Raw genomic sequence first — 26,820 nt, forward strand, 5'->3', positions numbered from 1 at the left:
GACTTAATATACATCTTCTATCATCTTGAGGGCAATCATTTCCATTTTTTCTCACTAAGAGTGACAGATGTGAACCAACCCATTGACCATAATTAATCTGTGTTTAAAATGAACAGGCCACATAGTAGTGGAGGCATAGCCCAGGGTCTGAGGGCCCGAGTCACAGTGCTGTCTGGCCCCATGCATCTCGGTGTAATTATCCCATTGCTATGAATAATGGGACAAGGGGGATCAGAGTGATGCTTTGATAGAGATGAGATTAGTTTAATCAAGTTCATTGCTTGGGCTAGGCCACCGAATCTCATCATCCTTCCTCTCAAATCACCAGACCCTCACCCCACCCGCCGAAGCTCCCTCTACGCCTGCCATATTAGCCAGAACAATTTATGACATCGTTAGTTTTAAGTGCTACCTCTGTTAGCACAATGCATGCTTAAAGCAGAACCCTTTGTGACTGCAGGATTCATATTAAACGGGGCAAAAGCAGGAGGCCCGAATCTGTGGGTAGACTCATATCATATGCTGTGAAGCACATTTACAGCGCAGGGGGAAAAAAAAATACATATCACAATAATATTATATTACAGTTGTGCCTATGATAGTAAAACTGTTCAATAAAAGTCCACTTTTAAGTCAGACAGGGCATATCTGAGGTACCTCTACATTGAACTATAACCTTGATCATACAACTGAACAATTTAGGGTCACATTATAAAGAAAAGATTCATTATGAAGAAAAAGTGTTGGTTTTCTAAAGTTTAGGCACCTCTCATTAGAAAGTCAAACACGGATTTATCATTGTGATGTTTTGCCCACCTGAGGCAGATATTCATGGTGAACAGAAAGAACGTCACAGGCCACTGTGTGTATTTACAGAAAACAAATCATCTTCGTCTCACGCTGGGTTTGTCAGTTTTGACAAAAGCGGGGTCCTAAAGTGATCTTAGCCAGGAGAAATCCATAAACACATGTTCCCTGCAGCGTACCATCACTCTCTGCAGCTGTCCTGACGTCAGAGGACAGGGCTTAAACTGTCCACAGAGGACTACAACTTTGCAAACAAAGCCCCAAATCCAGCCTCTCGGAGTCCCGACTTTGACTTTCTCCCAGCTTCGTGTCAACACTGTGCTCCCCTTCACACAAAAAATACCACTATTACAGCACAATTTGGGAGCCATTCATCAAATAAGACATAGGATTAATTAAGCCTGAGGACTGAATTAGCCTCCCTCTTCACTCATCAAGGTGTACCCTTGGCCTGATGGGGGTGGGGGCTCCACGCTGGTGGTGAGGGGTGGTTGGCGGGGGGTGGGTGCAAGGACTTCATATTACTAGCATGTCTTTGGTACACCATACATTCATGCTGGCACAAGAAAAAAAAATGAAAATCCCTTTATCCCCAATTTGCATATGATGTATGACAATAAAAAAAAAAGAAACTCCAGAGGGGAATGCTACCACAGCGCTGTTCATTACATATTAGCTTAATGGCAATACATCTACCAAGCTGAAAGGCCTTGTATGAAAAAAGTTGCAAAAGATTGAATGACAAAATATCTGTCCCTGCAGGTGATTTTTCACACAAAAACATAAACACCCATCTGTTTTGCATGTATATCGGCTGTTGAGACCAATGAGCATCACACCTGATACATCACAATGACTTTCATGCTTTTCAATGTTGTTTTTAGTGGCGTAGTTTCACATCAAAAACAAGGACACGCACACCAGACAGAGGTGGACTGTCCTCTTCACATTGAAATATGATACAGGTGTTTTTTTATGTTTTGTGATGGCCTGTAACAATAAAGATCCCCTCCCTTATGTACAGAGATACGACACACATGTGTTCATACCATGCACTGAGTTCATTAGTCCCTATAGCATCCTGTCCCTCACTGGAGAGGGTCATGCTTTTGATGAATGGACTGTGGCTTGTAGCTTCAGGCAACGATTCAGCACCTCAAGAGGCAGAGAGGACCCGACTCTGGTTAGAGCAAAGAAATAGAAGAAAGAAAGGAGGAAATGAGGGAGAGAAGCAGAGCGAAAGAGAGAAAGATGAATTTGGATTACCCTGGAGTTCTGTCTCCCCCGAGTCCTGCATCAGAGAGACATTAGGAATCTAATGTGCTATTATTCTCCATCACCCCCCTAAGCCTAAAACATCTGTCCTTGGGGTGTCTCCAGTAATAGACAAGGGCTTTCGGACCCTTCGATAAGACAAGACAGCAGCTTCTACAAGGGCCCTTGACGTCCTGCCGACTTAATCTGCAAGTACTTTCACAAAATTGACATTGCCTAGAGAGTAAAGCAATCAGCAGACACGGTGTTGCAGAGCATTTATATTTCAGCGGTGCTTCCTGAGACAGAGAAACCTGACCTTTAGGAGGCCCGGCAAAGAATAACATTTCATTCCACTTGGTTTTCTAACTTTCTTTTCTGTCATTGAGTTTCTTCTAGGTTAGTGGTAGGTGGATGAGTTCGGTCAGGAGGGGGTGTTACTTCAAGATATGTTGTACTTAGTGTGTACATCAACAATATTAGTGACAATATCCTAAATGTCTGTTTATTTATAAGAGCTACTGTAGAGAATAATATACAATATTGCATGATTTTGATGACTGTATTTGCATCATGAGGGATTTATCTGCTTTTGAAGGTGGATACAAAGGTAACTGGCTTTTTATTGATATCTTAATCACTGAGGAATTAAATCAGTTGATTGTTATTTTAATAAGGAAAATCATGTGAGCTCTTTATCCTCCTCCCTTCCTCACGCTTGACTTTCTTTTACCTGTGGATGTTTTATGCTCCAATTCCAAAAAAACACTGTAAATTCAAATCTTTACATAAAGACGATATTCTTGTTTTAGATTCAGTGCTTAATTAAACGATGATATTCTGTATTCATCCTATTGGCAAGGAATCCCATGAAAAGACAAACCTACAATGAAGAAGTATTATCTATTAAAAACACATCCATGAAAGTTATTGCTTCAATGGCTAAAATGTTCCTTTATTACTGACTGTGGTTTCTTTGAGCTCTAGCTCACGACAGGCCGAGGTATGTAGTAATTATATCACAGCTGAGGGGTGTGGGGCAGAACGACGACCCTTAGCTGTGACTAGGGGCTATGGGGTGGTTGTCAAACAATCCCACAAACACTGTTCTGGTGTTGTAAATAACTCACTCGCTCATGACACAATCTATTTCCATTTAAGTAATGTTTGCTGAACAAATACAGAGCCAAGCTGTTTTAGTTATGTTTAACCTTTAAAAATAAAAATAAAAAGTAAATATTTGTGACCTGTTAACATTTACTTCTTCATTATAAATGAATAGGCTTGAGGCTGAGGGTAGGGGAGTTGGAAAGCACTGAGATATAAACTAACACATAGTTGAATTTGGTCTTTTCAGAGATTTTGGTGACAATAACAATAACATTTAATATCGATGTAGTGTGAAAAGGTGATCTAGACATTAAGCGTTTCCCAACAAAATGTGAATGGTAAAATGCTGTTTTCACTGCCAATTGATCCTTTGGATTGTAATAATTTTAAATCATGTGTTTTAAGACGAGTCATTTCATATTAAAACAGAACGTCATGAGGTGAACATTACAGCCCGGAGTTAACATCTGTCACATCTACAACTCACCACTACCTGTACAATATAGGGAAGTTACATACGCATTTGTTTTTAATTTTCACATCATGAGAGAATAATGGTTTTCATATGACCAGATGTAAAATTCATGATGCTCACATGAAAGATCTGCTAATGGAGGCATAGTATTTGATGTGTACTAATTGAATTAAATCTAGTCAAAGAGCAGAAATATTTGTCTTAAAGGCTTTCGAACCTCCAAGCTATGATTATAAATGCATCCCATTAAATGAAAAGAATATATCTTGATTCATTCATTATTTATGAGAACGAGAAAGAATACTATGGGTACTCATTAATTTAACAGAAATAATGTATCATCGTTACGTAGGACGGCATAGCGACAACTCTGCTAGTAAGACCCCAACAGAGCCACAGGATAGTTGAAACCATCCAACCTGTTTAAATATGAAGTTTCTTTGCTAAAGAGATGGTGTTGGCTGAACAGATGGCCAACCTGTGCTTTTCACTCCTGTTTCTGTTGAGCAATTAAAAGTTTCTTGCTGTTTTTCTCCCTTCCCCCCAAAGTACAGATTGCAAACATGACAAAAGGTCAAATATCTGCAAGGGAAAAAGGAGTGGAACAACTGTTCCACCGAGCTGCTCTGGCCTCAGCTGGTGTGCAAGCGGACGTGTATTCACCTGAACGAGGACTGGTAATCACCCCACACCGAAGTGAATAATTAGTGTAATAATTACCAGGAGTAAAATGAATCTGTTAGCTGCCCCCTCTCACAATGCCATCAAGAATAACAGGTGTTGAAAGTGCCTAGAAGGGACAGAGATTAAAGATTATTTCGTTATCCCGAGTCTCCTTCAGGCACAACTGTCTTGTGTTTCATCCCGTCATCCACAGCGAGGGTCGTGTGGGGGCTCATTTTCCTCTGGCTTGGCAGTTTTGGGAGCTAGGCATTTGACAGAGAGTGAATGTTGTTTAATCTGGGAGTGTGAGCCGTCCTTGAGATCCTGGACACTCCCTGTCCACATAACCTCCAGCTACATGGAGCTAGGTTGTACTAATGGTTATTAGCTGCCACACTGTCTTTCCTTTAAATAAAGAGATCATAGATATACTGAAATAACATTTTGTTGGTGTGTGGTCATACCATGTAAACAAAGGATGTGAAAGGAGCGTCAAGATTACAATCCCAGTAATAAATCAAAAAAATTACACAATCATGCTTTCCTAAATTGAGCTCACTTGCCAACAACACAATAGCCCATGTTTTTTCTTAGTGATGACCATTTAATCATTTAAATGTACTCTTATTAAAAGAGTGGGCACTACTTATCTGATTTCCGTGGCAGCCTGGCTGTATGTACTCTCTGTTTTGACTTAAGCAATGAAGCAAGTGAGCCTTGGGGTGTTTGTTCTTGTAAGAATTACTTAAAGACTTGTCAAGATGCCACAACTCGTGCTTTGGTTCCCAGGCTCTTTCTGTGTTTGTTATTCACACTTCCTGTGTGTTTTTGAAATTGCTACAGCAGGTGCAACAGATCTCAGACAAGACGAATTAAATATTTGTTTCTAATGCTAAACAAAGTGGATTTTGTGTTTTAATTACAGGGTAACTGGAACAGTCCCGATAGTATAACAGGGAAAAATGATATAAAGGGTCATTATATTTCCAGCTATAATACCTTAGCCATGAACCGTAATGTTATATTTTCATGCCACACATTTGTATTGGATTCCTGTGTTTCCTTTCAGAAATGACTAGAATATGTGAATATCTATGCAAAATCAAGACGAATGTGCCGTTGAAATAGACATTGGTTGATTATAGTATCAGCATGACATCCTGCACTTTATCTTTCACCGTGCCCTGTTGTCTTATAATGTTGTATCATTAGTTTCTCTGACAATGATTTAGTATTCAGCCATCTGCCCCATTGACCTGCGCTGTGTTTAAATGTAACCTTCTTTTAGCCCTAGTCGTCATTTGTCACCTCTGAGCTGTCAAATACACATAAATTGGAGACGATACAACATGGCCGGTGACAGGGCGACACAGAGGGGCTGCAAAACAGAAGCAGGGCAATCAGCTGCATCTATTGCATTTACATGGTCCGGGAAGGTTAGCAAGTTGTTCCTGAAAGATTACCACCTCTAATTTCTTTGGGGAGGGTGGGACCTTGGTTCTGCTGCCAAGCCTGCTTTTCAGGTCAGGGCCTCCTGAATGTTAACTAAGACCCAGGAGCAGGTCAGCAGGCAGGCCAAGGGACCAGAGGAAAGCCTGCGCCCTGCTCGTACACTGGCGGCCAGCAAGTCGAGCAGAAAGTTGCCATCCATCTTTGGCACAATGTTAATGATCCATTCGGGGAGAGGTCTGTGGTTAGGAAAAGGCTATCCAGGTAGTTCCCCACTGGTGCCTCCCTGCTGCTAAGTGCAACACCCACTCTGAAATCCCTGCCAGCCAAAAAGACAGGCTCACTTACCAAATATTCTCCACTATTTCTTCAATAGGAGGCAGAATTGTTTGATGTCCTCACAACTGCTTGTCAACCCTATGGTTGTCTTCTTTAAGCTATGCTGCAGGAAGTTTTCATGTGGATCCACAAAGGGCACCTTCTGCTTTCAGTTTTATAAACTTTTACTTTGATCTAAATTATTCTAACAGTTTCAACTCCATCTCAAACTGTGATGAGAGCTGCATCTATGTTTCTACATCTGTCAGAGCCCTACATCATGTTCTGAACGCCACAATTGCAGGCAGCTATAGACTGCAGTGAATGAAGTAGAACATGTCCACTATAGTTCTAAAACACTATATACTATTACTATACTAAGAGTACTGCATTTGCATCTATGTGAAATCAAACTGTCACAGACAAGCAAACAACAATAATAAGTGGTGGAAACACTCATTACGGTATATTTACTACTGTAAATAGACATGCCCAACTCCCTAATATGCTCATTATGAAATACATATAAAAATGTAAATTAAAATTACATTAGCTCCAACTATATAATAATAATAGATCATATTCTTTATTTTTGATGAGGAAAATATAATTCATCATGACCAAAGGAATACAAAAGGTAAAGAAGACAATACACTCTATTCGTCAGAAAGGTGCCCGCATGTCATTTTATCTAATTTGGATTACAATGAAACGGCCAATTAAAAATGACTGCATTACTTTGTTAATAAAGCAGAAGACTGACTCGAGGGAACACTTCATTGGCAGTTAATTATGGCGGCTGGTATTCTCAGATGTTCTGGGAAAATGTACAGTGAGACCACAAAGCTGTTATTGTGGTCTGGTTCCATTTCATATTTGCATAACAGAAAGCGCACCATGTGTTTTGTTGCTGCGGCCATTTGCAAAGGCTCAGCATGTTTAGAAAAATGCTAGCGTTACTTGTATCTGTCGGGATGCAGTATCAGTACGTCATAACTCACTGGATTCAGTTCCTGTGACATAAGGTGGTAATCCCTAATGTTTGATTTTCATAACACGAGTATAATCATATATTTATAATGTTGATGTTCTGAAATCCATAAGTACACACACACACACACAATACACTGAAGAATTAGTATCTACTGTGTAGAAGACATATACATATAATGTCCATATACAAACAACGTATGAAGCATGTATACAATTTATGTTTAATATAAATTTCTTCTATGATCTGAATTCTTTAATGCTTGTACCCATCCTCATTGAGTTATGTTGTGACACTCTGTTTTTGTCTTTCTGAGGTAAATGATGCTTGAACAGCAGGGAGATCGCTCACCGTTAACCATATGGTTTGGTGCAAAAGGTCACCAGTGTTTCTGAGGGTTAATATCAAACGCCTGAACATAGACAAGAGGGACCCATGCATATTAATGACAGTCTATATTCCCTTGTGCAAAGCAGGTAGATAGCAAATCATTGTTTTTTTAAGACGACAGTGAACGTGCAGTGTTTTCAGTGTACTTTCATCACAATCTATTCTACCTACCAGACTAACGAGATAAATAAAAAATATAATAAAAATAATCGGTCATTCTTTATCAACTGTTTGCTCAAATGAATGGCAATCATGGAGATGTATTTCAGTCAGACAACTGTCATGTCACAGAATAGACTGAAAAGAACTGAACGTTTAAATATATAAACTTCACAAAGGGTTAATTAATAAGTGATTTTTCTCCTAGGTATGATTTTTCCCACTTTCCTTTGTTGAAATTTCTCTTTACATTGACAGTGAGCGGGACCGGTCTCCCCTCAGCGATAATAAGAAATATTGGCTTTTAACAGCCACTTTAAAGCATATGGACGCTCGGGGCCATTCCAACATTGTGTGAAAGCCTGAAGGGATTTATACAGTGTGTAGTTTCCCCCACAAATCTGAATACGCACCAAAACAACTATCACTTTATGTGAGAATTAGCAAATAGTTATCATTTCTGTGACAAAAAAGCGTCCGTGCTAACATGCACTGAAATAATAAAATATTGAAAGGTCTATGAAACATAAATGTGAATCCTTGCTACATCTGTCTCTTGCTAATTGAGTTGCTACCAAGAATGTTAGTACTCTGGAGAATAATTTGTCAGTGCAAAACATCGAATGGACCAATTTATTGGTTGCTGCAGGCTGTAGAGTTCCAACAGTCTTTGATCAACCTTTTTAGGTCAGTATCTCTCGAAATACAGAGAGGAGAATTACATAGCAGAGAAAATATTTCATCTTTTTAAAAGACAAGGAAAAGTATTTTTGTAGTTACACTGTTTGGCTTTAATGGTGAATAAATTCTTTAGAGGGCTTGAAGCCAGATTGGGAAGAATAGCAGCTTTTGTGCACAATATTTACTGTTTTGTGTGGATGGTAACTTAAACATTTATCATGAAAAAGTGACAGAAAGAGTAATTATAAGTTTTGCTTTTTCTCGTCACTCACACTGGATGTAAGATGCCTGCGCTGACAGTTACCGGTAGGCTTTTCAGACTCACTACATGAAAAGGATGCTTCAAAGAGTTTTGTGTTGGCTGAGGGCTTGATCAATCTTTGACTTTGAAACATTCTTGGCATTTTGACAATGGATGCACTAAAGTTGTTTGATAGCTCAGTCAAGTGTCAAAATTCTATCTTGCCTAAATAACACAAGAACTCTTTACTGAATTAAGATTTGTGTCCTCAGTGAACCTGATGTAATGGAAAATGTCCTGTTATTGTATCAATAGTGCTGTACCTTAATGTATACGATACTACATCAGACTGATGTTAACAGTAACAACATTTTGCTCTTACCTTAACTGACTGTAAACTTACTCTGAATAACATGATCTAAACACTAAACCATAAATCTATACAGTAGTTATGCTGCAAATCTGAATGTATTCAGTTTTAATAGGATGTGAAAGTAAAAGTTATGCCTATCAAATAAGGTATAAGGTAATAAGGTAACTATAAAATAATCATATCTCACATCTGCAGTCCAATGGAGAACTGCAAACTAATTTATCAATTTGCATTTAAATATTTTTCCTGAATTTTTCTGGATGATCTGAATAAAAGTCAATACAGTACTCATTATTATGTTGAATTCGGCGCTCTCACTGACCACCCAAGAACCTGAGCTGTTCCTCCCTAACAACCTTTGCTCTGGATGTGTACAAAGAACATGTTTACTATTTGTAAAGACTCCGCTTTAGCACCAGGCACCCTGGGTCTTGTTACCATAGAAATAGACAACAAATCCTGTCGTGACTTTTTAAAGCCATTTTCCCTGTTCAGCCACAATGTTACATTTAACAAAATAACAGGTGACAGCTGTATAAATCAGACATTGGAGTGTCTGTACATAGTTTTATTGCAATGAATAGCATGGTGTGTTATAAAAATACAACATGTTATAGACTGTATGCAACTATTTTATTGTAATAACTTAAAGCACTCAGCTGGCCTTTCTCTCATTAAGCAACTTTAAATGGAGTGTCTATGCTGATCAGCACCTTACCCCATTCATTATACATATGAATGGTCCCTTGGTCACATGGCTGGAAACTGCAGCTATGCTGGCAGTGAGAGGAAACATTGAGTGGTACATTTAAAAATGCTGAATTGGTTTAATTAACTTGGAAAACGGTAGACTTACCTGGTGGAGGCCTATCCTCCTGTGTCCCTTCAGAAATGCTGTCTCAACACCGAGCCATCTCTTCATGGTCTGAGCACATGAACGTAGCTTTGTTTGATTACATTTTCCCCATTGTTTTTAAAATAATGTAAAGAGTTGCAGTCTGGTACAAATGAACAAACACTATCAACTGTAATATGGCAACAAACACTTGAGACCACCACTATGAGAACCTAATCACAAAGCTAAATATTGTGTTTGTACCACAACCAACACTCTGAATTCACAAGGCAATCACACTAAAGAAAAGTCAGAATTATCAGTTAAGAACCGACACAATAAACTAAAACATGTTTGCTTGGAATATATCCACACTCCATAAGAGTGAGGTCATATAATTCATTTCTACTCAAAGCATTTCAACAAGGCCCTGAAGATAAGATAGCAGGTTGTACAGCGCACACTACATCATTAGCTCACACATGTACAGCGTCTCAGAGGACCTTTAATTTGAGTAGGAAAAGTCTGTTCCTCCGCTCTGAGGTTAAAGAGTGGGTGACAAGTGAAGAAAATCACAGCGGAATGCATTAATTAGACAGACCTAAAAGCATATTTATCAAAGGCTAAGCCATATGGGAATTATCTGAGAAAGGATCCCATAAAGACAGGACAGGTTAATAGAATAAAAGGCCTTGAATAGAATTAGTGCTTATACATAAAATATCAACCTGATCTCACATGTAAACGAATCATTAGGATGCAACTATTAAATGCTCTGGCAAGCAGATCCTTAACAACTGAAATGACCTTCATGTGGTTTGACAGTGACAATTGGCTTCTTATGTTCACTCTGATTAAAATGTCAAAGCCTTAATTCATCTCGCCATTTGAAAGATTCCACATTAAAATTGGACCAATATTTGCTCAGTGTGAAAAGACTCACTGCATGGAGTTGAATGTACCGATATCAAGAATAAATATTTCATGAACTCCCCGGATCAGAAAACAGCACACTGGTGCACAGAGGAAATAAACAGCCCAGTGATTCTAACTGAATCATCTAAACGGTGTCAATCACAAGTGAATATAGAGGGCTCCCGTCCCACCCAGTGATGACGGATGGCCCTTCAGCGCGACTGAGACAGACGGAGCCGATTGAGAGAGCTTATCTTTATGGTGGAGCCATTGAATTGTTAACAGGATGTGATGGCCTGCGTCCGTTGAGTTGAGCTGGGAAATAAAGCTGTTGGGCTCGGGCTACCTCGCCATCATTCACAGAGGTAATGATCTCTGTCTGGCTCAGAAGTAAGTAATAGTCTGCCCAGAGGTTAGTAAGGGCATGACACAGCCACGCCGGCAAAGTTGAACTTGGACAGACCAAACTGTGGTCAGTACACGGCTACATCTTAAAAAGGCAATTTAATAAAGATCTTGTAAAACCTAGGCTCTATGAAGTTCAAGTAAGAGATGAATATCCCTTCATTTCTAATTTCTTCGGACATTTTTAGATTGTTTCTCCGAAGGATCCAGGAACAATGTGGAGTAATGCAGAGAATGCAAAATCTAAAAGGAGCTCTTTAAGAGTCCCACATGTCATCATACCGTGGCAAGTGTTCACGATGACCACATGTTATAATTGATGGTGGAAATGATCAAGATGGAGGCGAGAGTATGTTGAAAGGAAGCAGTCAAAGATCTAGCTCCACTCAATTATCTTTAGCAGGATAATTAATCAATTCAGTATGCACATCCAAGTCTCAGAGGCGTCTTTGAGATAATTGTTCTCATTGACTTGAATAATTATTTGTTTGCTGATTTAATCATTTTCGCATTTGGAAAACAAATGAACTGAGCTGGCGCATACTCCAGATTGTTTTCCTTTTTTTAATATCGGTGAAGATTTACAAAATGTGCTGCGAGTATCATACAGCAACACTAATGTTATTATAAAACCCAATGCAGAATGTCTCTCTCAAGAGAAATGAACTGCAACCATATTCAGAACTTTTGTCATTATGTGTTTTTTTCAGAACCCTAACCTCAACTTGAAGGTCAATAAAACATGAATTGTTTCTGCCTCGTGGCGTCAATATAAACGCCACTGAATCAAAGGCTAATATGTCTCAGCTACGAGGTCAGCCCTGGGTTACAGACACAATGTCCTAATATAATGAGTGGCATGTTGGAAACAATTGTCGGAGTCTTCAGTTCGCACCGTTTTGAGTATGAATGAGACCTCATGGCTACTGCACCAAATAGCACAAATTAAGAGGGTCATTTTAGTGGCACTCACTACTATTTATCATGCCGTTTTAAATGTTTTGCTCATTTGTTTCCATTAAATATTTCATCTTGCCTTAAATATTCATTTAACTTCCTCTTTAAATTTTTTACCAGTCTCTTTGCAGTTGCTATCTTTTTGCCTCCCTTTTAGGCTTTGCAATCATAAATAATTATTCATCTACACCCAGAAAGAGATTGCATAAAACATGCACATGAATCCTTTTTGTCTTTTCTCATTAGTGATATACTTCGAGTAGCCTAAATACATCCCGCTACCCCACTTATGGAAATTGGTTGGAGAACCCTCCTAATGATTCTGCTTCACAAATAGGTTACAAGCTTCCATCTCTGATCCCAACATTCATCCCTCCTTTCATCATGAAAGGAGGGGTCTGCTACAGCATCTGTGTTGAGATCTGGAATTCTTGTATTACTTTAAAAGGCGACACATCCCGCATCAGACAATGCTACTTTATTGTTTAAACCAACTGCTAGGCTACAGTCAAACTGTAAAGCTGCTCCCTGACACGCAAGTGTATTGACGAGATAGGTTTACTGTATATTGCACAATGCAAAACAAACAGTACAATAGTGTTCTTTCACTAAGGTTATTTGCACTGGCCTTTTTGGTCTTAACTATTCTGGTCGGATTTTTGCTAAAAAAAAAGTTTTTAAAGCTTTCTTAATGTCATTTATCATTTGACAATTTTACATACAATTTCATAACATTATAAAAATAGATTTGATTAAGTAAGGTAAAAAAAAGAAGCTTATATCAAATGGCATGATTAATCATAATTCCACTGTTATTCTTGGTATTTTCTGTGACATTTTGAGTATAAATGCACAAAGTTAATTCACAAGGAACCTCATTCTTCTAACAGTGTTATACATGTTAACGCTGTAGCCTGGCTCAATACATTTATCTTGGCTAAACAGGCAACATTTGTCTTAATTTGTTCGATAATTGCAACACGACTCATTAGCAAACAGCACCATGGTGGAAGGGAAGCATAAACTCTCAATTTGACTGGATTATCCTTTTGTGATGAGGCCTAATGATCCAACAGAGTAAATAGCAACGTGTTAATTAGAAATTACACTGAATGATCCGCTGCACACAGAGGAGGTATTAACCAGGCAGCATCATTATATTATATCTACAGCTGTCTTTGCTTTTTTTTTAAACCATGAGGTCTGATAGTTATAGCAATTATAACCAAAAGAGAAATTATAGCACATGTGTTGCAATTGACACCTTTTAGTTTGGAAGTGAGTGTTGCTGAAAGCTCTGAAAATGAAATAGAATGGCATTCCCTATACTCTCAATAAATATCTATTGATAAGGCCACAACTAACCATATAAGTTTGAAAATGTGTCATTGCTCAATTCATATAAATCTAGAACCATCTGTAAATGTGACTTAAGTTTACTTAAGTAATTAAAAATTGCACTTTTTTCCTCATTGCATCTCCGAATTTGGTTGAGTTTGCTCTCCAAGAGGGTTTGAGCTATGGCGGACAATAAATGCATCGCCCAGACTGCAGCGTTTAAACAAGCATCTGCCTCCACCTGGTGGAAAATATTAGTCACTGAGGAAGAAGCTAAGACTTACTGAAGTGACTAAAGTAACTGTTCCAAAATCAGATTTTGACCCAGTATAATAAACCACACACAACATGTAGCCTTACCAAACAATTTAAAAATGAATGAAGGTTATTTAATCTAATGAGATGATGTGGTTTTTAATAATGTCAATATACTGTATCGGTGCATGTTTATTCAAACTACCTAAGAGGAAAAAATACGCGCAACCACCGCTTAACGTTGCGTATTTCTGTTTCAATGCAAACTTTATATACAGTCTATTATTACACACCAGAGGTATTCGAGCTGGCCCATATTTCAACACACTGTAACTTTATATTTGTTAACAGAAATACATACAAAATATGCAGGGTACTACATATTACATATTTCATATAACATTACTTATTGTTATTGATGGGTTGTTCGATCAATAACAATGCAATTTATTTTATAACGTGATCAAAGGTTTAATCTTTAACTTCAATTAAATTGAGTAAAATGTCTAAATAAATAGGTCTAAAAAGAGGTAAAGAAGTATTCAAAATATTCATGTGAATATTTTCATATTGTGTTTTTTTTAAATAGTATTTTACATGAATACTATGAATACAAAGTATTCTTTGTATTTACTTGAGTAACTATACTTAGTTAGCCTACCACTTTAACATATACTACACTTTACAGTCAGTAAAATAAAAACATTATTAATAATTGTGCAGTCAAATTTTTTTTTGACAGATAAAAAATGGAAACTTTTAGGAAAGCACTGTTTCCCTAAAAGCCCAAAGGAAAACCAAAGTCTAGAACACAAAGCAGATCAACAGATTCTGACTCCATAGAGTAACAATAATGTCAGGAAGTAAAGTGACATTCTTTTATCAACCTGACAAAATGACGTTCTTGTGGGAAGAAAAGAAAAGGCAACACTGTAACTTCTTTACATTATATTAGAATGTAAAGATGCTACAGTGTATAGAATGATTCTATTGAAGTTATTCCTTTTTTAAATGTTTTAGACGAGTCACTAATCATTTTAAAATAGTGATTATAGCTGATTTAACTTACAGACATGAGATTGATCTTCTCATGTCACTCTCTTTATACAATGATATAAATTCATCCCCGTTTTATTGATATCTTACGAAATATTACTCCTCACTTTTCGTGCGTTTTTCCTGCAAAAGTCCAGCAACATGAGTCTGTTTTCGCTTGTTACATGCATACTGTCTTTTCAAAATAAACTTCCATCTTCACAGGAAACAACTAAGGTTTATAGACTGTATATGAGTGACACCTACAGGTCAAGCAACTACCAAATAGGGCAGGGATGCCAGGTTTGATTGTTTTCCATAGAGCAGTAGTCAGAAACATTAAGACTAATATATCGTCTAACATTAACCTATATCAACGACTCTAACTCTAATTATATGATGTGTTTTAAAGTTGGAGATATATGCACTTTATCAACTTTGCTCAGATCGTTTTAACTTGTGAGAAACTGAAAATAAGTGACATTTTAATATTGTAATTTAGTATGATTTGTATGTGCTTTGGGCTTGATTGATGAACGTAGAAAGTTCAGGTAAGAACCTGCAAGAAAACAGAACTGGCAACTCAACCGCACGCTCGCGACCGCTAGCTGGAAACGTCACAACAGAACGCTCTGGTTAGTTAGCTAACGGTAGCTAACGGTAGCGTTGTTAGGCAGCACAACGGAAACTGATGTTGGTGGACCCGGCTAGTGAAATCAGCGGATACTGACTTTATACTGAACATGGATCGGTTGTCCTCATGTTATGTCGTAGTTGACAACTGGATCGATTTTATAAATTAACGCCGGCGTTAAGTGGACAACATTAGCTTGTCTTTTGCTGTGGCTAAGTTAGTTAGCTAACTGTAGCACACACGCTAGCGTGACTAACGTTACGTCCACAGGAGAACATTCTGACTCGTAGGAAGGAAGGAAGGGAGGAAATTCATAAGTAGGATCACTGCGTGCTGCTGCCTGTGCAAAGCTAGCATATTTTTTGGTCTCCCGAGTTCCTGCACTGTGACGCATTTAGGAAAGGTGACTATCTGTGCACCCTGTGTGACATTTAACGCTATTCGGTTAATGCGATTGCTGTTGGCATAGCTAAAGTTAGCTGTCAACAACACTCCTCCTGGCTAGCGGTACAGCGAACGAGAGCTAGCACGCTAGCTAATAACTTTTAAAGAAGTTGCGTGTCTGACTTATTTAAGTTAACTAGCAAACCGGTGTTTTTAACTTGTCCCTGTCGAACTTTTTTCACTCTGATACGCTCCAGCATTATAGGGCGACAGGAAAACAAAGCATGGCATCGGATGTGATTGAGAGTGAAGCGGTGCTGAAGGGTGTAAGTGATATGAATTTGAACAATAGGAGCCCAGATTGTGTCACACCCAGGAGGACTCACGAGGAGCTGGGAGACAGACAGGCGTCTACTCCCTCATCTTCTGGAGTGTCGGGAGAAGGTGATGAGGAGGAATTAGACGAATTAGAAAATAGCACCGATTCTACAGTGGAAAATGGCGAAGAGGCACTTCAAGAGAGTCTGACCCAAACAAGAGGTACGCCACAGGAAAGGACAACTCCAGACAATGAGCAGGAACAGCCGGGAGCCAGAAGCTCTACCCCAGTGAGCCTCCCCCAGCCACGCTCACCACCTGGGCCCATTGGAAGGTCTGTAACGTTATAACTTATATGTACTATTGTATGTTTGGCCCAACGTTACATGTTGGCAACTTAAAAAAAAAAAAAAGGGAAAGGTTTCATCTTTTCCTTGCAAGAATGCTGTTCTTCCAGACTCCAGCACCTAAGCCAGATGCCTGCCTAGGTTTTTTGTGAATGTGTGTTTGTTTCCTGAACATTTTAGATGGGCTGGACACAATAACAGGAATACTTGTACGATCTCATCTTATTGTTTTGTCCAGACTGGGATGTCAGAAATTACGGTTGAGTTAAATCAGCACTTCTCTGGCACAATCTAAACAAAAACTAGGAATATAAGCTCTGCAAATGTAGTATACTGCACGGATATATGATATAACATGATATTGTACAGGTATAACTGTCGTTCTCTCAAATTTTTGTAGGTTATAGTAGGAAAGTTTCTGTGGTGGCATGAAAAAAAACACCTTCTTAGTAAATATTTCGGTAAACTCTTCCCGTCTGATGTGCTGCTTAATTCAACTTGCCACTAAGTGCTTTATTATGAGTACAGTTTTTAAACTGTCATTCATCTTTTCCACTCCTGAATGTTCCTCCACTTTCATGCAGCTTGATCTCCACTGGACTTCGATTACTAGGGTTTGTTTTCAGGGAACCGCACTCCTGTAGCATTTCCACCTCTCTCACATGGCTTTCAAATGTAATGTAGCGATTAGCACTATACATGAGCAAACGGCTAAACTTTTTGAAATGTTGAGTACCAAATGCCCGGAATGTTTTTGTGTCTGGGAGCTCAAATACAGTTGCGTATGTGATTAATGCATCAAAGAGAGCTCTGTACAGCAAAGATACAGATACCATGATCAGCATTAGTAAGTAGCCTCATGGTTTATAAACTAAGCGCTTAACATAAGCGTGCACGCTTTTCAAAAAGCCAGTGATCTGATTATTAGGCCAGTTGCAAGCTGAAAATCTTTTCAACAACTTTCCAGGACTGTGAATTATGTATTAATTTGAGCACAGCATCACAAAGCACCTGTCTATATCAAATCAAAGTACTTGGTTTATTGGAAATAGGCAATAAGCATATCTCTCCTCAGCTTGGAGGACTGTTGTGATAGTAAAGAAGCACATACAGCTAAGCAGCTGCACATAAACAGGGTTTTAATTGACTTGATGTAATGCTAAGGTGGTAATTAACAGGTGGGGTTAACCACAGCACACGAAAAAGCGGTCATCACCATTTTTGTATATAGAAAAGTAGTTTAAGGTTCATCCTAAAAGCCAAAGGGACCCTTTCCTAAAAACTTTGGTTATGTTTTCATAATTGTACGCCATACACAGTATGTCAATTTGTGAAGCTAAAAATGGCCTTTTTAAACTTAAAACAGTGCCTGAATGCAGTATTGACATGGACCATGTTTCATTCCAGATTACTCGTCCACCTGTCATGTCATGTCATGTGCAATGTGACTAAAATCTTTGGCAATGCAAACTGCGGAGTAAGCTGTTTTGATTTTGGGTGACAATACATGGCACACAATCTCTTACTTGCATAAACACATCCCCACCCTTGTTTGCAGAGTGTAAAATAGTGCTTTTGTGCAGCTTTATTCAAGTGTATTCATTCTATTGTAGCGTTTAATCACTGTCACCATTACTATCCACTCATTTTGTTTTTGTTGCTGATGTATTAACCCAAGAAAAAAAGGAAAAAAAAGCCTTTGACTCCTGTTCTTTATTTTCCCATAATCCTTTGAGGATTGTACAAGTCACAAGCAGCCGTCGTCAGACAACTAGTTATGTGTTTGGGTTTGTCGTGTAGGCCCTGCTCTTGATCTCAGTATATTTGTAGTGCAAGAGGGCCTTTTAGCAATTAGAGATCATTAAACGTAAAAGATGGCATAACCATCTTGTGTTTCCATTCCCAGCCTGGAGCGCCAAGAGTCAGTCGCCACAACAGACGCTCGCCTGAGAATGGAAGGAGTTGAACTGAAGGAAGAGTGGCAGGATGAGGACTTTCCACGGTATTGTCAATCACTCATAATGTTGTAAATCCCGTATAAATCATGCTTCAGAGCTTTGTATCACATGTTGTGCTTTTGAAAGTCACATGAAACATAATCCTTCTGAAGGCATGATCCCCTGCTGTTTGATTGTTAGGCCCCTCCCGGAGGAAGAGGAGCTTGAAGACGAGCTTTTTGCAGGAACTTCTGAAGAGATAGACCCTGGTAAGGAAAACACAATCGTGAAAAGAATACTAAAGGACTTTTTTTTTCTAGTCTTAGTTAAAACCCACACGCCTATATGTATGTTGAGAGAGTTATTAGTCACTGGAATCATTCCTGTTCAGCCAAAATTAATATGGGGCCTCTATCTTCCAACAGTCTTTTTAGCATAAAAAACGTGTTTTCTTTGGATGCACAGTAACACAAAGAAGGAATTTGGTACTGATGAGAATAACATTGGAAGATACCACTTGATTTTTTAGACGCCTCATCATATCTCTGTATGAACTACAGAATCGTATTATAATAATCTTGACAAATCAGAATCTGTCCTTTTTTAATTGTCATACAAACATGATAACCACTGATGATTTGGCATCTACCTCAGGCTATGCAAAGGACCACGGCAAGAAGGCAAAGAAGAAGCTCGCAGCGCCTGACATCAGTCTTACACTTGACCGCAGTGAAGGCTCTCTTCTCTCTGATGAGCTGGATGAAAGTACAGAGCTGGACCTCGATGACATAGACACACCTTCAGACAATAGCAATGAGTTTGAATGGGAAGGTAAGACCTTTATATCATGCGACGATAACAGTTTCGATACAGATGCAAAGATGCTTTCAAATTGGACTCGGATTAGAAGTCCACGGTTGTGTAATTTAGTCCTGAAAACATTTCCCTTCTTGGGTTTATTTGTTGGTTTGTAACACAGAAGCAAACGCGTTATCAAACTAGTCTTTTATATCCTGGGTCTTGGATCTGTTTGTATTCGCCACCCTTGATTGTACAGGTTTGTTGTTCTTGTGTTTCCACACTGCCTTCCTCTTTTTCACATGGAAGAATTGTTTCCATTCTCAGCCTGGAAACAGGCTGCAGGCCTGCAACAGGTTTCTCTCTTCCTCGTGGTAAGGTCTCTTGGACAGCCCCCATTTTGTTCTGCCAGCCATCCGTCAATCACCTCCTGTTGTCCAGATTATATTCCATCTTCAGTTGTTTGAACAAATCACGGGGAGGTTTTGTGTTTCATACACTTCATTTTCAGTTACTGTTTTCTGTGCATGTCATTTTTTCTTTCTTTGACATTTCCCTGCGTTTGAGGAAACAATCAATGCTGCAACTTGTCCATTAAGGCAACGAAGAAGTGGTTCGATCTGCACAGCAATGCTGCAGTTATCAGATATTAGCCATTTGCTAACCTGTGCTGTTTACTAGTGATCATATTTTACAAGATAACGCACAGCTCAGGAAATGACATTATAGCATAATGAATTTAGCCTTCAATTGGAGATGCATTACTTTTGGCATTTTACCACTTTAATCTCATATTTTGGGATTTTAAATCTATGATTTGGTAGATGATTTCATAAACATCTGACCAGTCATTTCATTCTAAATCCGTATATTTGGATCATACAGATGGAGAAACACAGATCAATGTGGATTGTAATAGTACAGAAATTGGCCGCTCACAGAGGAAAAACTCATAAAAGTGTGTTGATGTGATTTGGTTGCACTATTCACTGATATTTGATTCTACTTGGCATGCTTGATAGATGATCACTTTAACATTTAACTTGATGTCTACATGTTGCGCAGAACATTGTGCACATCATGCAGCTAGCTGTACATCCTACAAAAGATGCACAGAAGTCCTCCGGGACTTCAGCAGTGTGTGTTCGACACATTTATTTCTCATGCAGGGAACAATAGCAGGTTTCCCCAGGAAATTCTATCAGGTAATTGTAAATGCGGACCTCAAGTGAAAGGGAGTCATTGTTGGTGTTGATTCAAAGAGAGAGCATGCCATCCAGATGCAAACAAATGTAATGTGAATGTCCATTGATTCAAATGCATGTGTTTTGAAAAGTTCAATTATGAATTATTGAGTGATCTAATCGTTTGATATATTATTTGATTCAAAATGGATCTGATTGGATAAGATCAGACATCCCTCACATCCAGGGGGTGTAGCGTCCTAGCTGTGGGTTTATAATGCCTCCTCTCCTTTAAGACGATCTCCCCAAGCCGAAAACCACAGAACTACTTCAGAAGGGGGTGGAGTCAGTGCAGGAGTACTCCGTCTCGGAGGAGCGGGAGGAGGGTCGACGCTGGAGGGTGTTCCGTATCGGAGACCAGGAGCACAGAGTGGACATGAAGGCCATCGAACCTTACAAGAGGGTCATCAGCCATGGAGGTCAGTTGCATTACATTGTGAAATGAAATTTGGCAAAAAACGTAAATACAGTAATTTTAGGTTTGTCTATGTTCGTGGATTAACAAGCTGTATCATATTTGTGTTTGACTTGAGTTGATCAGTCTGTGTTTATTCAAAATATGAAAGAAAATAATGTTTTTTGTGACGGTGCAAATACTGTTCTGATCCTGAAACATCAATTTTTCATGTTTGATTTTTCACTGCAGGCTACTATGGAGACGGTTTGAATGCCATAATTGTGTTCGCTGTGTGCTTTATGCCTGAAAGCAATCAACCAAATTATAAATACATCATGGACAATTTATTCAAGTAAGTGATTACTTGATTTCCTCTGGCCTTGTGAGTGGATATTTTAGGACCAGTGCTAATGGAGGTTTCCCCGTTTCCTGCAGGTATGTCATTGGCACGCTGGAGCTTTTGGTTGCTGAGAACTATATGATCGTGTATTTGAATGGGGCAACCTCTCGCAAAAAGATGCCAACTGTTGGCTGGCTCAGAAAATGTTATCAGCAGATTGATAGGAGGTGAGTCTGAGTGGCAATCGCACTCAAAAACAAGTATTTCTTTCACTACAAATGCAGAGGCATCAGGCCAAACCCAGGAACTGCATCATCATATGTGATTCCATTGTTGACAGCTTCTCTCACTCTTTTTGTACAGGTTACGGAAGAACTTGAAGTCTTTGATAATTGTCCATCCCTCCTGGTTTATTCGCACCCTGCTGGCTCTCACAAAACCTTTCATAAGGTAACGTCAATGTTTACGGTGGCTACAATGATGAAATGAACATCTTCTCTGGTAACATTTAGATTTCTTTCTTCTTTTCACAGCACCAAATTTAGTCAGAAAATCAAGTATGTGTTCAGCTTGACAGACCTTGCAGAGCTGGTTCCAATGGAGTACGTGTCCATACCAGATTGTATCAAACAGTAAGTATGCTCCACTCAAACACAGATTCCTTTCTACAGATTTCATCCAATCCCCACCATGGGACATGGTACAACATATAATTAAACAATTCGTAAAACAAAAGTAACTCCTTTTGACGTGCCTTCATGTTTTTCCTTTAACTGGTTCCCAAAGACTAGCAGGTATTCTAGTAATGTTTTGTGCTTACGCAGTATCAGCTCTGACTGGTCCTGCAGAACGTGGTCACATTTCATCTGTAGGTGGTGCTACAGCAACGTTCTGCTGTTCCTGCTAGGCCACTGTGCCTGTGATTATGAGTCTGACTCACTTAAAATTGTGTACAATTAATCTTCGTTCAAAGCCCTAAAATTACCAGACAGGATTTAGGCATTTACCAAAATGGACACTTTCTGCCCATAAGCAATATTGTCTAACTTACACTGTATGTATTCTGATGGAGGTAGAGATCCAAATGCAACAAAATACAAATATCTAAACATTTTCTTTTGTAAAATACAACTTTAGAGAATAGTACAGCCTTGTGCACCTGAGTTCATAGTAACATTTCAACAAGTGTTAACCTTTGCTGATATGGATGACTATTGAGCTCATGCTGTATTTGTCCTTGATGTGTCTTCTATCCACATGACATTTATCTTATCTAATCAAATGTTTTTGCTCTTTTGGATGTCTGGTTGCTGTTGGCTGTGTAATTCTCCTTTCCTTAACTCCATTTCCCTGCCCCCTCTTAAGGTTTGATGACGAAAAAAATAGGAAAAGCCGTAAAAGGTATATGCACTTGCACCCAGGGTCAGTCTCAGCCTTCTTTTGCATTTCACAAAACTAACAGCGAAATGATCCGTTGGCTTTCAGAAATGCACCAATACACCTCATTCTGTCCCACGGGTTTGTAGTGGGATGAATTGTCGTTACTTTCTGGCCAAAGCCAACAATTGTCCTCCCTAAATGTCCCACATCTCTCTCACAGTAGATTTCCCTTAAAAGCGGACAGAGAAGCTGTTTGATTGGTTTCCACAAATAGGTGGCTTGGTGATTGTTTAACTAGCTAAATCCTTTTTCTGAGCCAATTCTGTGATGTTCATTTCAAAGTCCTTTCTTGTTAACCTTGTTCTCTATTTATTGCCTCAACATAATATCAGCTATATAAGCATGGTTTGAATCGTACCATGTACTTTGAAGCCCATTTTGTACCCAAGGCACCGTTTCTACAGGGATGCTGGATTATCGAATTTATGTCAATAACAAGTTAGAATAGTTTGAAAGGTAAATTATTTAATTGTTTCTTTCTGATATTAAAGTTGGGGCATCAAGTAGCACTTACTTGCATGTCTTTTAAAAAAAAAAACAGGTTTTGAATTTGATGTGGTTGATGTTTGGTAAGTTTATTCTTGTTTTTACAACTGAATGCGGTGGGACTACAAGGAAGTAGCTGGTCTTAGTCACGGTGGTTTGTATGGTTGCACTGTTATGTCCTCACATGGTTCCCTTCAGTAACTCGCCCTCACTGAATACTCGGCCTGTCCACTCTCTCTCTAAATATTAATATTTAGCCACACTAAAACCTCACACATTGCCATGGATTTGTTTCTGAAGTACAAAGGTTGAACTTATCATATGGAGCTTGGCACAGATTGCATAACTGCACATTGTCTTATTGTGCGACTATTTGCAGTGTGTGCTGGAGATAAAGCAGTCTGTGCCCTAACATGGATTCTTAGTATACATTTGTCTTGCAGGGTTTCAAGGGAAGTAAGAACCTCATAACAATACGAACGATATCTGTGCCCAGATATTTAAAGTGCATTCAGTAGAAACATCATGGACAATATTCGGCATTCATGGGTACGCTGAGAGAATAAGTCTGGTCCAAAAGTAGAAATATTCTGTCAAACACAAAGAATTTCCTTTTTAATGGTATAAGAGCATTGATCACATTTCAGGATGCAATCATATGAAAAGTGTGTTTATGGGCAGTATAGTAGCCTGTCGTCACTTTGATTATCAGTTATCTTAGCCCTGTTGGAAGACATGCCATCCCTGGCACACAGACGTCTGATGCCTGTTGAATTTGTCTGCAGAATCGACCAGGACATGCACGGCAAAGTGGAGATCGCAGCTGCTGCTGTTCCAGAGTGACCCTGCTCGCTCTGGGTGATGTGGAGGAGAACGCTTCGACTGCTGTGACTCAAGAAAGTGCCTTTTTGAAACTCTGCTGCCTGTCACACCGTGGAACCTTTTACAGCTCGATCTTCAGCGTTTTTTCCACATGCTGTCTGAAACATTTTTAATCTTTATTTTTTATTTACTGCTGAATTATTATGTCATACTTAGCTTATTGGTGTTCCCTAGTTACTGGTGTATCTACACGTTATTTAAGGCACTCTGTTACAAGTGGTTGATGCATGTTCTGCTTTATTACATTTAAATATATATTTATATTCAAAAGGTGACAACGGAGACAAATTAATATATTTTTATGGTTGCTCTGATTTTTACAATGCATTATAGGTCTCTGACCCGTTGACTGGCATTTCATAGAACTAGTTATGACAGCACCTTTTTCAATGTTCACTGCTGATGTTCTCTATCAAAATCTTGCCTGGGGAAAATTAAGTTTTTCTTTTTTTTCCCTCACTTGAAAACAATTGTGAGAGCAACAATCTGAAGCAAAGATGTAATTCTTAATTTAACATTTTCTTCAAGTAAACTCATTGATCCACATCATTGTTTGTGTATTTTTTTATTCCATTTAGTAACAGTTTTGCCGTCATAACAAGATAGATGTAATTTGTATAGTGACAAAACACTGAGTACGTTTCACAGGATTAAACTAATCTCCAAATTGCGATAGGTACTTTTTTTTTTTGCTTTGTACATCTCTTCCACCGACGGTCCACTAAAAGGCACCACAAATACAGATTTAATTAAAATCATATAAATACTTTGATTAGAATAAAGAAGCAAAATCTACAATATCTTGACAATTATATAAGAATAAATATTATAGATGATGGATAACAATATACTGATAATAACTAACAGCCACAGAATAAAATAATCCCATTACACGATAATAAAATAAAAAAAGAATACAAAATATTTAATGACATTTCAGTAAAAAATCTTTGACAATCTAGAATAAGTTATGGTTTATATACTATTTACCTGTCCAAAGTACAAACTTTGAAATGTAAAATACATTTTAATAACACGCTTTACACAATGATGGAATATTGATCTGTTTAAAGTGGGTCATGGCCTAAAGCTTTCAAACGCAGAACTGACTCAATACATCTAATAGCAATATCATCAACCTCAGGATCAAACTTATTTGCAAAGAGTTGATATTGTCTCAGGAGCCACAGGATGTCACCAGCTCCGTACACACAGACTGCTCTTCTGTAAACACCCGTGCAAGGATAGTACGGGGCTCCATTTTTCACATCTCCTGCTAAAGGGCTCCACTTCACCACACGAGCGAGGGCTTGCATGTCTGACACATCATACTTTATGTGGGCAGGCACTGATCCAGGAACAGAGGGCATTCGCTGTAGAGTGGCCCACAAGTGCTCATCAGGGCTGTATGTGTCCCTCTCCCACTCCAGAAGCTGCTGAACTTCTCTGTCCTGCATCACATGTTTCACAAAGTCTCTGGTGACCACAAAGTAAGCACTTCCTGTGAACATGGGGCTGCTAATGGGTGGGGGACTTTTCTTCACATCTGTCCTGATGACCTCATTATTTACATTGTAGTGATACAGCCAACGGTTTTTCTTGTAGTCATTGGTTACCTCAGTCTCCATGCTGTTTCTCCCGTTGAGGGCCTTCATTGCCTGAATCATTTCTCCATTGGTTTTGATGGGGAAGTCTGTCCCACAGGTGTTAAGCAGGTACCTCCACTGGACCTGCGAGTTCAGCAGATCTTTCATGCAGTTCAAATCGGCCTGCACTCGGGACCATGAGGCATATACCACGCTTTCTAATCTACTGGCTATAAACACATTAGGAAAGCAGGAAATAATTGCCTCCACAGCCTTCTGGAATTCTTCAGAGGCTTTCTGGTCCACATGCACACAGTAGATATTCTGAGGAGCATAAACAGCTCGTAGAAGTCGCTCAAACATCTCAATCTTCTCATGGATCACCATGGAGTAGGCAATGGGAAAATCATTTTCCTCTTCACTGAGAGGTGCTGTAATAAAACCTCTATTTTCAATGTAAGACAGACAGTCCTTTGTCACATTACGGTAAAAGTCCTCGGATAAAAGAATTTGTCTTCTCCTGGATGCCAGAAGCCCTTTTAATTCGTCTTTCTTCCCCTCTATGTCTCCACTGATGATAGCCAAGCAGCCAGGCAGGTCTGAAGAGAACTGCTGTGGTATTTTGAGATCAGGCAATGACTGCCTGTTTAAGGCAGTTTCCCAAAGGATAAAAGACAGTAACGTACCGATGACGATTAGTAAGATGGTCCTCAACATCCGGCACCTCAACATCCTTGAACAAGCCATGTCCTTGCTTGAGGTAACCACAACACACCTTGTCTCTTTAGTGCGAGTTAGAGTTTGATCAGTGCAACATGGTCTGTTGTAATGAGCACAAGCTGAATCTGCCCCTATAGGTGTGTCAAACTAAGGTATAGAAGGAGCTTGTTGAGTATATGATCCAATAGTTCCTGAGTAGGGTGTGGATGTATTGCATGTCGTTATGGATGTTACAGTGGAAATTCCATATTTGCTATGTTGGCAACAGTGACAACGGAGAAGATGTATGAACAAAGTATTATAGTTGTAAAGACTTGTTTAAACACATAAGATTAACGTAACCTACATCTGTTGCTTAAAATGACACTAAACATTTTCTTAATCATTTTATAATACTCTGCTTTGAAATCAGACTCCCTACAGCCATCAAAACAGTCAATTTTCAAGATGCACTAACGGCATCAAGTAGAAAATATTTTATTTAATTTAAATTTGTATTTATAACATATCATTTAGGTTTCAATTATTATACATGATCATTTCACTGTTTAACAAATCTCTTTAATATCAAGTAAAAAAGTAATACACACTGTTTATTAAGGTATACACCTAAACAGCCCACACAGATCTATTTATTTCACTATCAAGTTCATCTA

At 38.8% G+C, this 26,820-nt stretch overlaps 2 protein-coding genes across 6 annotated transcripts; one reads left to right on the forward strand and one right to left on the reverse strand.

Moving 5' to 3' along the window:
* Positions 1-14,982: 14,982 nt before the first annotated feature.
* bnip2 (BCL2 interacting protein 2) lies at positions 14,983-24,404 on the forward strand. Of its 5 annotated transcripts, none has more exons than XM_076089123.1 (12): positions 14,984-15,688; positions 15,927-16,321; positions 18,241-18,336; positions 18,473-18,540; positions 18,926-19,102; positions 20,550-20,732; positions 20,960-21,062; positions 21,146-21,277; positions 21,414-21,500; positions 21,584-21,682; positions 22,416-22,472; positions 23,762-24,404. In XM_076089123.1, exons 2-12 carry the CDS (start codon positions 15,954-15,956, stop codon positions 23,817-23,819), a joined length of 1,428 nt encoding a protein of 475 aa, XP_075945238.1. In that variant the 5' UTR covers positions 14,984-15,688; positions 15,927-15,953; the 3' UTR covers positions 23,820-24,404. The 5 variants fall into 5 exon arrangements, 3 of the variants coding, with proteins under 3 accessions (XP_075945238.1, XP_075945239.1, XP_075945240.1); XR_012953372.1 differs by adding an exon at positions 23,420-23,525 and having other exon boundaries at positions 14,985-16,321; positions 22,416-22,451; XR_012953371.1 differs by having other exon boundaries at positions 14,983-16,321; positions 22,416-23,525; positions 23,762-23,784.
* A 194-nt stretch (positions 24,405-24,598) lies between these two features.
* Positions 24,599-26,205, reverse strand: LOC142947490 (beta-1,3-galactosyl-O-glycosyl-glycoprotein beta-1,6-N-acetylglucosaminyltransferase 3-like). The gene has a single exon (XM_076089126.1). It carries the CDS (start codon positions 26,189-26,191, stop codon positions 24,926-24,928), a length of 1,266 nt encoding a protein of 421 aa, XP_075945241.1. The 5' UTR covers positions 26,192-26,205; the 3' UTR covers positions 24,599-24,925.
* Between the last annotated feature and the right edge of the window lie 615 nt (positions 26,206-26,820).

Source organism: Anarhichas minor, unplaced genomic scaffold (genome assembly GCF_050575085.1).
Source record: "Anarhichas minor isolate MPS153535 unplaced genomic scaffold, ASM5057508v1 ptg000011l, whole genome shotgun sequence".
NCBI lineage: Eukaryota > Metazoa > Chordata > Actinopteri > Perciformes > Anarhichadidae > Anarhichas > Anarhichas minor.